At 33.2% G+C, this 14,118-nt stretch overlaps 1 protein-coding gene across 1 annotated transcript; it reads left to right on the top strand.

Moving 5' to 3' along the window:
* Window positions 1–6,580: 6,580 nt before the first annotated feature.
* On the top strand, window positions 6,581–8,082 carry LOC117687129 (acetylcholine receptor subunit alpha-like). Its single transcript, XM_034463324.2, has one exon. The coding sequence runs from the start codon at window positions 6,828–6,830 to the stop codon at window positions 8,055–8,057; it is 1,230 nt and encodes a 409-aa protein (XP_034319215.2). The 5' UTR covers window positions 6,581–6,827; the 3' UTR covers window positions 8,058–8,082.
* The last annotated feature ends 6,036 nt before the right edge of the window (window positions 8,083–14,118 follow it).

The raw sequence follows: 14,118 nt of genomic DNA, 5'->3' as shown, positions 1-14,118 counted from the left end.
CAACGATAGTTCTAGTACTCTATATTGACTCATGTAATGTGTATTCTATATCTTTACCTTTGTAACCTTTTATGCCGTGTATGAATGAACGTATTATGAGTAAGTGATGCCTCATACTAGGTGGGGGACTCCGAGACCCAGGACTCGGAGACTCACATCCTACATCCAGACTCTTTGATTGGCAGTTTTGACGGTTTTGTTACTTTATTTAGGAATAAACTATTAATCTTAATTTTGAACACTAAATGTTCACTCATGATTGTCGTAAATGGGCCGAACTAGTCAGAACTGTCCATCATATGTAAAATGTTATATATACCCATGTAAAATGATGTTGATGTGAGAGATAGATAGATTCCGCTTATAGAGATTCTGAGACTCCTGATTTGGGCTGCTATTAGCTGATGTAATTGTAACTATACGATCACGCTTAATAAAACCGCTTGAGAAAGAAATACTGGACTTGCCATCACTAAGTTTGAGCTGACCCTCAATTGGATCCGTAAGACGGAAGGCTTACATTACGTCTTACATGTTTTGTCACCCTCCAAAATAAAGAGTGAGGCATTTACAAGAGTACTACAGTTTCCTTTTTTCACTGACCAGTACAGTATTGCAATATAAAAGTAAAGTACTTATGTATTTTTAATATTTACATCTCGTCGAATGATAATAGTTTTGATCATTTAATAATACAATTTGTTAACAATACGTTAGATACCTTTTTTAAACAATTTGGACAACTTTGAAAATCCAAGATTTACCCTTATCTCTTAATAAAAAATTGAACTTGATATTTGATTATTACAAAAAAAATGCTGTAAATTAAAATGATTATCCAATTAGATCTGAATTTTTATTTACTTATTATTTACTAAGTATGAGTTTTGATATTTGGCAGAACAGTTGGGACCAAGAGCGGAAAAATTGTCACTCTACCCAAGCAGAGGCACAAGTAGCTAGTGTATAAAATGACATGAATGTGTAAATGCAGTTTGCTCAAATCTCCATGGAAATATCTTTGTAAAAGAAAACTACCAACTTCATCTAAAACATAATGCAAATAGAAATATTTTTCATTATGTAACCACGCACTCGGTAGAAAAAATATACTCTCCAGAATGAAACGTTACATGTAGTACCATTTTTTGCAAAAGAAATTTTTGTTTATAAAAAAACTAAAAGCAAGTTTTTTAATGATATGCTTAGGTTTCTATATTACCACGGATGAATTTTTAATGGCAAAATCTGATGTGCGATTAACATTAACTGTTGCGAAATAAAAAAAAATACGAATATTGTTCTATTAATGTTTCAAGAAAGTGGAAAGCGCTTTGGACGCTTTAATTTTTGTTCTTTTATATGTGTGATGTAAGTTAACAAAACAAGACTATCACATGCATTAACTTTTCGGCCTTGTTAGCTGTAGGACGATTTTTACGCATGGCTAAATATGAAATCGTTACGTGCAATATCGCAAAAGGCCGTCTCGAAGCTGGAGAGTCACAATATGTTATTACTCAACACTGTAATGTTCACAGGAGTACAGTATCACGTATTTTTCATCTACGCAACAGGACAGTAACTGCAACACAGACTGCTTCAAGCATACCTGGCCTTCGCGGAATATCCGCACAAACAGTGCCCAATCGCTTTCTTGAAGTTAAGCTGTACTGAGGGCCAGACGACCTTATTTCGGTCCCATCTTGGGGAGACAACATCGGCGTGTACGGGTCGGATGGTGCAACACAGTTAGGAACTGGACTCTGAGGAAATGGAGAAGAATCTGGTTTAGTGATGTAGGCAGATTTATGCCTCAGCACCGAGATGGCCGAACGCGTGTTTACAGGAGAAAAAATAAACGTTTTGCAAACAACGGTGTAGTAGAAGTTGACAGACTCGGTGGGGGCAGTGTTATGATGTGGGGCGCTATTTCTTACAATCAACGGACGCCACTGGTTCTTGTTTCTGGCAATTTAACGGCGCAAAGGTATCGCGACGAGATCCTCCTGTCTCATCTTCTTCCAGTCATTAACAGGCAGAGAGAGTTTTTTTCAGCACGACAACGCCAGACCGCATACAGCACGTGCTACTGTCGACTTTCTTGCTGACCACAGCGTCACTATGTTATCCTGGCCGTCCAGATCCCAGGATTTGAGTCCGATTTAGGATCTCGCGGATCAATTGGATAAATGTGTGCGCATGGGTCAACCAGCCTCGCAAACTCTTCTGCAATTACAGCAGGTACTACAAGAGAAATGACAAAGACTACTCTAGGACCAAATTTAACGTTTAATTCAATCAAAGTAACAAGTAACAAGTAACGAGTAAAAACAGCCTGCACTATTGCAAAAAATACAAAACGAATTTGTAAAACATGTTTTGTACGCTAAAAAAAACATCTTAAAATACTTAAGACAGGCAAGACCAATGCTTAGATTTAAGAATATGCTAGGCATATGCTTAAGAGTTGAGAAGTTTTATGCAACATACTAAGCAATATGCTAAGGCAAATTTCAATCTACTTTGTACAAAATCTGTACTTAAGAATATGCTTAAGCACTTAAGAATGTTTATGCATACTACCCCAGGTATCTGTGTGACGATGCCTATTTACGAACGATGTTCAGCTTTAATGAAAGTGGAAGAGATCCAAACATTAGAAAAGATTGAGATTTGACGAATACCGTAAACATTTTTCGTGGCATTTTTAATTTTGCAAGGCGAATTTATTTCATGTTATAGGAACGTATTTCTATTTTTTTGTTTTTTAAAAATGGTTTTGAAGTTAAGACCGATATGTTCACACGAATTTTCCAAGATAGCAACGAAAGCCTAGAAGGATCATTCGAGAATCAAAATACAAGATTCGAAATACGAGATTCAAGATTCGAAATAAGAGATTCAATATCTAAATTAAGCAATCAAATCAAAGATCTGAAACATGTAACCTAGAGATATCAAAATGTTCTAAATAAAGATCATTCGTACATGCTCTTACAGTGTATCTACAAAAAAATCTCTTATTTAGTGCTTATGTGTGGTACAGTAAGATCTGCAAGAAAGTTCGCTGTTCTATTTTTTTACCTTTTTTATTGGAACTAGAGCATTGTGTAACTAATCTAACATGATTATAAGTAAGGTACTTATTAATTTAAAGTAAATCTACTCATAATTTATCTGTAGGGCATCGTTATGAAGTTACACAGTTTGAGTTTCTGATAGACAACACCTATGTAGTTTTTGGAAATCAATTCTTCCAACAAGCTGTTGGATTTTCCATGGGTACCAAATGTACCCCATTGTTAGCAGATCTATTTTTGTATTCTTATGAAGCAGAATTTATTCAGAAACTTGTACGTGAAAAAATTAGTCACTCGCTGTGGCCTTCAACTCAATATTCAGGTATATCGACGACGTATTATCAATAAACAATTGTTATTTCCATACTTACGTCAACTTGATATATCCCAGTGAACTTGAAATAACACAGCGTCTGCGTCATCTGTTTCATATTTTGATAATTTACTGGACACAGACTTTGATGGTAACCTAACAACAAAACTTTATGTTTAACCCGGTGACTTCAATTTTTCTATAGTCAACTTTCCTTACTTATGTAACAATATACCTCCTTCACCTGCATATTTTGTTTTTGTCTCTCAGTTGATTCGATAAGCAAATGCATGCTATTCGTATGAACAGTTTCTAAAAATTCAAAAATGTGTTACAAAATTTTCTTTCATTCTACATGTCATTTATATTTATAAATCACAAATGATACATATCATATAATTGTATTGTTTTCTAAATAGAAGCTTATAATGATGTGTTTCCAGCATACATCGAAATTCAAATTACTATTCAATTTTTACCCTACTTTTGGACAGATAGACATTAAAAAAGGTGGTTAATGTCTTCCTTTCCACACGGACAGAATTCACATTTTGCATTAGACCTTGATTTCCATTTGTTTTGAAATGAATAAAAATTCGAAATATTATAACTTATAATTCAGTTCACGAAGTCTTTTGTCATACAAGTTCTTAACCTTTCTTTCATAAATATCATGAATATACTTTGGTTTAAAATGTATCGGAGGAAAATAGATTCAAGGCGAACAAAATCATTAAGATTCCATTAAGATTCGCAAAGCACGGCGTTTTTACTAATCTAATTGTTTATACCGTGCGGGGTTAAATCATCAAAGTTAATTCAACCCCTATAAAACTACTAAATAAGATATGTGGGTTAGAGCAGGTATGGATGTTCTTAATTTAAAACAGTTTGATGTCGCTAGGATACAGACTTTCAGATCCTCGATTTCATTGGATAATTTAGATATTAAATCTCGAATTTCGAATCTTGAGTCTCGTATTTCATATCTCGTATCTTGAATCTCGATTCTCGAATGAGCCATGCAGACTACAGATCGCTAGATCTTTAGCTACGTTTCTGTTTATTATGAATATACTAAATTGTCTGAATGCATGTCATTAAAAAATAACAAGCAAAACAAATTTACTATATATATATATATATATATATATATATATATATATATATATATATATATATATATATATATATATATATATATATATATAAACTTAAAACATATATGGTGTCTTTCCGCTAGGACTACGGGGAACTGTGCAACCACGTAAATAAATCATCCTCAATCTCCTTACTAATGTATACAGCTATAACCGTGCGAAATTCACTGTTCAATTATAGCTTTATTTTTGGCTTTACTTTTAAAATTCAACATCTGTTTTATATTTTCTCAGAGTTTACATCTTACACAGTTACTTATTGAATTAGTAATTGATACTTTTCGGACTCTATGTGTGATTTCAAAGAGACAGAGTATCATGTCTCAAGGACTGATAATCTTTAAGAAAACATTGTGCAATTATCAGTTTTTCATGTCTTGGATATCAAAGCCTAATTGAGTTTATTTAAGTATTTTATATCTGTGAACCTTTCACTCAGCTTACAAATGTCATTACCTTTCAATTTATACTCATTGTTCAGATTCTTATATATAGGTATGTACAATTGTCAATCGGCAGTCTGGATTATGGTGGCCATCCTCGGGCACATCCGACTCACCCAGAATCTTGAGTCAGGAGACCACAGCTGGCCATACCCGGATTCTCTACCAATTGTAACTGCTTAGATTTGTTCGGTATTAAGGGATTTCGTCTGGAACTGCATCCGTCGTGTGCAGTACGAACTGAGTAAGGGACTGTTGGCGATGGGTTGCAAATATAAAGTTGTGGCGCGCTGTAAGCCGTAAGGTAAAACAAATGATAGGTGTGCTGTATTCCCGTAGGTCCACCATAATGCAGTTCAAGAGAAATAAACAGGCAATTAAAGCAGGATTCCTCATATATTGGACGAGACTCAACGTCAATTAGGTCCCTTGAGGGGTTATTTGACATATTTATGTCTGTTCATTTGAAAATGAACCGACATTGATAAACTATTTATAAATTATTGAGTAAGTGAGGATGTGTTCTGTTTAGAGTCCCTTTAACCTCGTATGACCGTAGTCAGACGAAGATCTTGTAGTTTTCAGCACGTGTCAATTATTGTCAATCAAAGTCCCCGTGGTACAAATAAACAATACAAGATTATTCCGGTTTGTAATTACGTTAATTAAGTATGTGAAAGAGATTTATATGTATCAGCTATTTTCAACCATTACAATCAACGTTATTACTTATTTCCTAACGATACAATAGGTAAATCTGCCGTTTTTTACACCTATGTTTTCAGCTGTACTGTCTGTATAAAATACTAAATTTGTGCAGTTTTAAATGAGAGGTAAAAAAAAACCACTTTTGTTTATAATAACACAAGTATACCTTTTTGCAGTCGTACATCGAATAAAAAAACGAGTGAAAGCCACAAATACATCATTCATCTGTTTTAGACTAATGCAGAGTTAACACGCTACAAGTTAACAAACAAACACCCATTTCGACAAACTACATATAAAAAATAGAATACTCTGCTGGGTTTTTAGTAAATGAAGTTGCATAACAACCTGATACTACACAGCTTCAACAAAAGTTGTTATTATCAATGTGCACATAACAATAAATAAAATCCATTGACGAATGCACAACTATTTTAGTGTAACTTTGTGAAGTGCATATATTTTAAGGTGGCAAATATGTTGCTAATCTTTAAGTCAAGCAAATTATGTTCCAAGGTCTTTCAAAAAATAACAAAACCGGCTACAATTGCAGTACTCTTTGATGATGTCTATGACAACAAATTGCATTGCATAACGTATTTCATAACTTCTAAACATGAAAACAAATAATTATTATTTAAGAAATTTGACTTAAAACTAATAATGTATTATTCATTCTGTTAATAACTTTTGAAGTTACGCTTGTTTGATAGTTGAATTAGCCCCAATCCAACTTCGTGTCTCGTCTAGTTAACATGCACTTCATATCTTTTTCAGTCCTTTTAATCATTATTTGCTAGTAGTCGAACTGATCGGGTTTATTTTTTTTGCATTCACGCATTAAAGACCGCTTACTTCCACATATTAACATTGAACTTGAATACAGCTAAAATACCCCTATTTTTTCACACTCTGGTGTGTAAACAGGGAAGATATATTTAACCAATGAATACCTATCAGCTTTTTTGTCTAGGAAGTTTTAAACAGTTTGAAAACTGCCCTGCATTGGTAAAGAAGGAGCTATCTAAGGTTTTAAGATTGGACAAGTCTAAAACACGTGGGAACAAAGAGGAATTAGAAAAAAAAACAAATCGCATTAGAGTAAAAGAAAATTGAAATAATGGAAGTGTTCGATGTCAATTTTTTTTTAACTTCTTTTATCGTGTTACAAGGACAGTGTTCCGGTGGAACATTCACAGAATACAACAATCTTTACAACACCGCTCTGACAGGATATAACAAGGATGGACGGCCCCTTCAGGACCAGAACCATGTCATGATTGTCGTTTTAGATTTCAGTCTGTTGACAATTGCCGACTTAGATGACGCTTCAAGCAAGTTGGTCACTGTCGGACTTTTTACCATCCTTTGGCGGGATGAAGTCATCACATGGAATCAATCCCTTTACGAAAACACGAAAGAATTACACATTGACGAATCTCTGGTGTGGAAACCATCGATGGCCCTTATAAACACCATGTCAATTAATGTTGGTTTACTAGGTTTCAAGCAATCTAAAATAGAATATTCTTCTGATGGTGTGGCGTTTTGGCACATTGCTGATCGGTATCAAACAACATGTGATTTTGACACAACGTATTTTCCTTTTGACAAACAAACCTGCGAGTTAAAAATCGTGGCCTGGGACTACACTATCCAGGGTCTCTTCATTTATCCATTAAAACCAACTGTGGATTTAACGTATTTCAGTGAAAACGGAGCTTGGGAGTTGGTATCTACAGAGACAAGATCTGAATATCTGGCGTACTACTCCGTCGTAGTGTTCAGTCTGAACCTGAAGAGGCGGCCTTTGTATTTCGTAATCTATCGATTGATCCCAGTATTCACGATGCTATTTCTGAACACATTGGTTTTCATTTTGCCATCAGATAGTGGTGAGCGCGTGGGATATGCCATTAATTGCCTACTGGCTTTGGCAGTTTTTCTCACTCTTGTATCAGAAGGTCTTCCTGGAGATTCCGAACCTATGCCGGTGATTGGGTACGTGCTGACTGTGTATTTAATTATCTCTGCAATCATTTGTGTTTTGACGATATTTATCCTGCGCCTGCACCACAAAGAAGAAAATAAAGAAATCCCCCCATCGTTTAGAAAAATGTATAATATCCTTACTTGTGCGACCTGTAAAAAAAGATCTCGAACTGTCGAAGCATATTTATCGACCACCGACTCAGAAAATGTAGAAGAAAATGACAAACATAAGAAGTCTTCTGTATTACCCTTAACATGGAAGAAACTCTCATCCCGTTTGGACTTTATTTGTTTCATTAGCAGCCTGTCTTCTGTCATCACAGTTGGAGTTGTATATTTTGTGATTGTGATGTCGTAATTAATATAAATCTACTTTTAATAGAGTTGGCATATTGATTTTTCTTAAAAATTGTGAACACTTTAACCCCTTGACAATTCGTGAGCCTCACAGGGGCTTTTACGCTTAATGTAGGTTATGATAATAGATTATATTATATGACTAATTGTTCAGCATCTTTTGAAGAACTTTTTGAGACAGAAATATCTTTTTAAGAACTGCAATGCTAAATATAAGATTTGGCTATAAAATTATCATGTTAGAAAAGAGGCTTGATTATAAACATAAGAATATTACCCAAAGGAAAGTCAATTTTTATATATACGAAATTTTACATGTATCGTACTTAATTGTCTAGATATGTGGTATATGACTCCATAAAGCTAAGTTTATCATACCTTTTGTTGCTTAGATAAACGATCGGGCCTATATGTCTCTTGTTTATAATGAGATTTTATCTATCTTTTATATATCTTTGCGGTGACATTTGCCCTTTCTACCGCATATTAAAACCGTTCTTGTCCGTGTTAAACAAAAATATGTCAAGAGCTTTGTTTACATAGTCTTTATTTTGCTATTAACGTGTGAAGACACTCACATTTTGCCGTTTGACTCATTATTAATAATAAGAAAAATGAAATTTTATAACTCTCATAAACATGTTGTCAAATTGAATATCGGTATTAGAATAGCTTTTAACATTATTTAATACATAATGTCAATAACTTGGTTTATGCCCTACATATTTCCTTGAACGCGGTTGATTTTGGTAAGGGAAAACGATTATGCCGTCATAACGATTCTAGCTCCAAAAATACAGTTTGGAATCATTCACTAGACTTAATTTTAAGTTCTATATTGTGATTGCGCCCACCACACAGTACAAGAACAGGTAAGTATGACATCACACAAAACACTCATTAAAATGCTAAAAATTTAAAGTATTTTGCGATTGCTGTCTGTAAGAATACATAAAGTTTAAAAAAAAAAACTTGCGTTGAACGTTGTGCTTGCAACATTGTAGTCAAACAAAACAAGTATTCCCTTTAAAGGAATGATCGGCATGTTATATCATTGGTCAGCTCTATTAATGTAATGCGAACGCATTAAGGTACATGCATAAAACATGATGTGTAAGATATAAAGCACTAGTTTATTCATTTCCAAAATTGCAATGGATAAGAGTTACTTTTAGTAGACGAATTGTACTTCCGATTAATATTTTTACGCATACGTGAAGAAAAACGTGATTTGAATCATTATGCATGTAACTGTATAATTGAATTACTTTCAAGGAAAACACATAAGAGTAAAATTGTTAGTAATTTACGTGATTTATTCTAATTTTAGATTCAAATGAGTTTGTCATTGCCTAGTAAATAAAATAGTGCAAAGCGCAATGCGTGCGCAAATAGTAAAATTTGCCGGATGCCCTAAATGGACACAACTGTGATCGACCGAAGCCGATCACAATAAGTCCAACAACGATAACCGTAATCAACTTTTTGACATATATTATGTGTAGAGAGAGACGGAACAATATTTTTTCTATGGAAATATTCACTACATAAAAAAACGAAGCTGATCTTCTAACAAGTATTAGCCTATACCATTCAATCCTATTTATTATGCTTGTTTCAATTCAGCATGTAATTTTTTTTTAGCACATGTATTTTTTTTTGCAATTTTTCCAAATTCCACGTGTTTGAAATTGGGATAATATATAAATTCGCTTTTACAAGGGCATACACTTAACAGATTATTGTCATCTTTTGAATATAAAGTAAGAAAATCTTTCATTTATTAAAAAATACAACTGCTTCGAGGGAATGAATCAATAGATACGTAAACAAGAGGCCCAATGGGCCCAATCGCTCACCTGAGCAACACTGGCTTTTTATGGGCTTTGAAAGATATTGTGCCATTTGGCCCCTCGGTATATTCACCAAAAATGAATATTCGAGTGTTACACTTATTTTTGCATATACTTAATCTTTGACAAATTTACCTTAATGGAATACCATTTTCACCGAAAATAAGATTATATGCAATATAAATAACTAAATTTTTAGTTGGTGTTCACGGTCAACATCCTGTTCCCTTTATTTTAGCCCCCTCCCCTCCAATTACTTTATAAAACAATTAAAATACGTGAGAGCATAAAGGTACGTTTTCTCCCTCCACTACTTACTAGTTATTGTTTTGTTTTTTTAATCCTAAATGTAAAAGAAGAAAAATGTACCTCAATGCACTAGAATGAATGCGCTTAATTCCTCAAATTAACATTGAAAAATGTAATTGGCCTTCTCCATTATAAACGATTGTCGTTTACCAGGCATGAATTTCTTTCTGATGACGTGTTTTATCCTTTCTCACTTGACTGATAAATAGATTTAACTGAAAAATGTCACATGTTAAAGAGCTATATTTCAAATCAATGTATTGGTAGGCATGTCGCTCTACTCATTATTTTAATCTTTATTAAAAATCAACAAATGTCTACTAACAAAGATGATTTACTGTTGCAATTTTTTTTATGAACAACGATAATGCTTTTATACTCATAATAAAAATGTGTCAGGACTATGGAAACTACAAGATAGCAAGAAACATAGCTTGGTTTGAGTCATATTTTTGTTCACATGAGTTTATTACATTCGAGTTAAAAAATTTTAACTTAGTATTTCCTATTCAGCATAGCTGCATTTAAAATATAAACAAACTTAAGCATAACCACAGCTTTGTCTACAAACATACAGTAGCATTGTGCGCACAGCTATGTATCTTGCTTATAACTTGCAGCTTGACTCTCAGGTTAGTAAATAGATATTTGTAAATAATAAAAACAAGACAAATGCACTAAAACAAAGAAAAAACATAATTTATTTTCATCATATATATATATATATATATATATATATATATATATATATATATATATATATATATATATATATATATATATTAGGGATGTCAACGAGTACCCGGTTAACCGGGTACTCGATCGAAGGTCCGAGTATCGAATACTAAAATCGGTACTCGTTTACTCGGATGTATATTTTTAAATATTTTTAAGTTTATTTAATAATGCATTAAAACATCGGATTTAAAATGTCCATTGCACTTGTACATACAGTAATTAGGATTTCTTACGCCTATAAATATGCTAAATGACCGTTATCGCCTGTGGCAGTGTTTATATAGTAATTATCGTAGCCAAGCACCTGTTACCTAGCTTTTCTCGCCTTTGGCTGTCTTCTACCCATATTTTTGGCTTACTTTATTGATTTGTTTTTACTGAACATCGTTGATATAGTCTATTATATAAATTAGATAGAACACAGTAGAAAAAATGAACAGACCTATAATGCCGCCACCGACTTCAAAGGTCTGGAAATACGAAGTGCCTATAATTCTTACAACAGAAACACACTTACGGGGAAACCTCCCATTAGATCATGTGGTTTTATTTCTACAAAAGTGACCCAGGTTTTACAGTTATCAATGTACTTGTTCATATTTATTCACACTTTTACCGAGTACCCGGGTACTCGATCGGAAAAACGTCCGAGTAACCGAGTACTAAAAATTGACCGATTTGACATCCCTAATATATATATATATATATATATATATATATATATATATATATATATATATATATATATATATATATATATATATATATATATATATATATATATATATATATATATATATATACAAAGTCTCTTTTTCAATGAATAATAAAAAAACTTTTAAAACACTGTTTCAAAATCTTTCGACCGTGTTACCGGTCTTCATCAGTCGGTGTTTATTGTCTATAGCAACACAACGTAGAACATATACTATATCATATATATAGATACAATGTATAGACATAGTATATGTTCTACGTTGTGTTGCTATAGACAATAAACACCGGTAACACGGTCGAAATATTTTGAAACAGTGTTTTAAAAGTTTATATATATATTAAAAAGTTTATATAAATAGCGTTCTAGCAGCGAGAATAATCTCCGTTAAGATTGAACTTGCTGAGCATCTTGATAAAACGTGTTGCATTAATCAACCATTACTGATCGTACCGAATGACATATACTAAAAGAATGAATATTATTTTAAAATATGTTGTTAGTGCATCAGAGTTTGCGCAGTTACATGTAGACAAACAGCTGTCTGATTTACCGGTCTAACGTTACACGTAAAAATTTTAATACCTAAAAAAAGACGATGGTTCCTTTTAAGTTTAAATAAAAAGAAACTAAACTTGCTATTCGAAAATGAAAACAAGCTAACCACCGTCAAAAATGAAAATGTCAACGCATTGAAATATTTAACGTTAAAGGAAGTGAACAGGAAAAAATTATCAAGGGCTCAAATTTGTCTGTTTGATGTGTATTATGATATCTGAAAACCGTTTAGACAGAGCTTTCCTCAGTAAGAAGATATACCACTTAGAATAACTAATTCTTGCAATCCATGAGCGCTGCCATATTGTTAAATTCATTACCTCCCTGCTGGGTTATCTCTTAGCATCTAAGAGAGGGCAGCATTGATGCTGATGTCAGTGAGACACATTGCAATTTTTACACACGTTTAGTAACAGAGATAAAATGCCATCATCAAAATGTGAAATGAAACTTGAAATGAATGTAAAGAGTTGTCATTTTTAAACAGTGTTTATGGAGGAAGATTTTGGATCTCAGAATGATGCATTCCCACCAGCAGTTGATGTGTCATGTAATTAGCATGGAATGTCCTTGGATCAGTGTTATTGTGACCTATTTTTTCTTGCACTCGGGAATTTCTTGTTTATGAGTTTGAACTTTATGTGTGCTACATAAATGAGCACACCAGGTACATTGCTCAGCATCCTGACTTTTAAAAAGTGTCTTAGTTCTGTTATTCTTCTGACAGCATAAACAGAACCGGCGTATATATCATCAAGATCTTATCTATCAAAAAAGATAAAAACAAATCAGAAAAATGTCCAGGGCATCTAAATAAAAAGTAACGGTAAGAAACTCCACAAAGAAAATGAAATTACATTTTTATATTAATTTAAATTGAAATCTATAAATAGCATTTTATTTATGTAAACACTGACTGCCACATCTACGTACAAACATCTGGAATGCGATGGTCTCATATTTCACAAATTAATTTATCTATTCATTTTTTGCACAAATCATCTATAGTTATCTGAGGTTCATTTATTGAAACGTACTAAATCCTTGCCTTCTCATGATAGTACACAAAATTTCACATCAATGCATATTTTGTCTTCGTAACTTTTATCAACTCTGTACATAAACACTGGCCTAGTTCCAACCTTGACCCAGTCACCAGCAGCAATGTGGCTTATCTACGTCAGAGAACAGATGCATGCTGGGGAATAATGGATTACCTTCATAAACCTTTCACTGAGAGTGTTAAATTGATAACTCTTAATAGAAATAAACAAAAAGGTAACAGACCTCATTTTTAAGTTTCAAAAGACTTTTAAAATTTATTAAGCAACAATTAATTTTTTCATGTTCATTTCCTTTAACTGTCTTCACATAAACGCACAAATATCTTTGGATATTTCAAATATTCCCTTCGCACTTAAACTGTTGCACAACAAGCATATTCATCTCTGTTCAAAATGGCTGCATCTAACATAGACAGGTCCTTTAAAGTGGTTTTCGATATATGAAACATCGAGCCCGAAGTTTGATTGACCCCATTCTCTCTGTCTTCTTATTATTTTCGTAAATTACTCAAATTTGAAACAGAATTAGCCCTTACTTTAGCAATTTATATTTCCGTTTCCATAAGGATTATTTATGCTAAATTTCATTGAATTTGACGCAGTAGTTTTTGAGAAGAAGATTTTTTAAAACGCATCCCTTCCTTTTTCTACAGTTTCGAGGTTTTCTCCGCTTTGAAAAAAATCGGTATTTCATTTCTGGAATTTATATTTGTCTTCCCATAAGGACGACGAACGACGGACAAAATGTAATCAGAATAGCTTACTTGAGCTTCCAGCTCAGGTGAGCTAAAAAAAAAATCGATGGTCATATAAATTTCTCCCGAC

Source organism: Magallana gigas, chromosome 5, assembly GCF_963853765.1.
Source record: "Magallana gigas chromosome 5, xbMagGiga1.1, whole genome shotgun sequence".
Classification (NCBI taxonomy): domain Eukaryota; kingdom Metazoa; phylum Mollusca; class Bivalvia; order Ostreida; family Ostreidae; genus Magallana; species Magallana gigas.
This window is presented reverse-complemented; position numbering and strand designations above follow the sequence as displayed.

Excerpts from the sequence above, each read along its gene's own strand:
- LOC117687129 (XM_034463324.2), top strand. The coding sequence starts at position 6,828 with ATGGAAGTGTTCGATGTCAATTTTTTTTTAACTTCTTTTATCGTGTTA.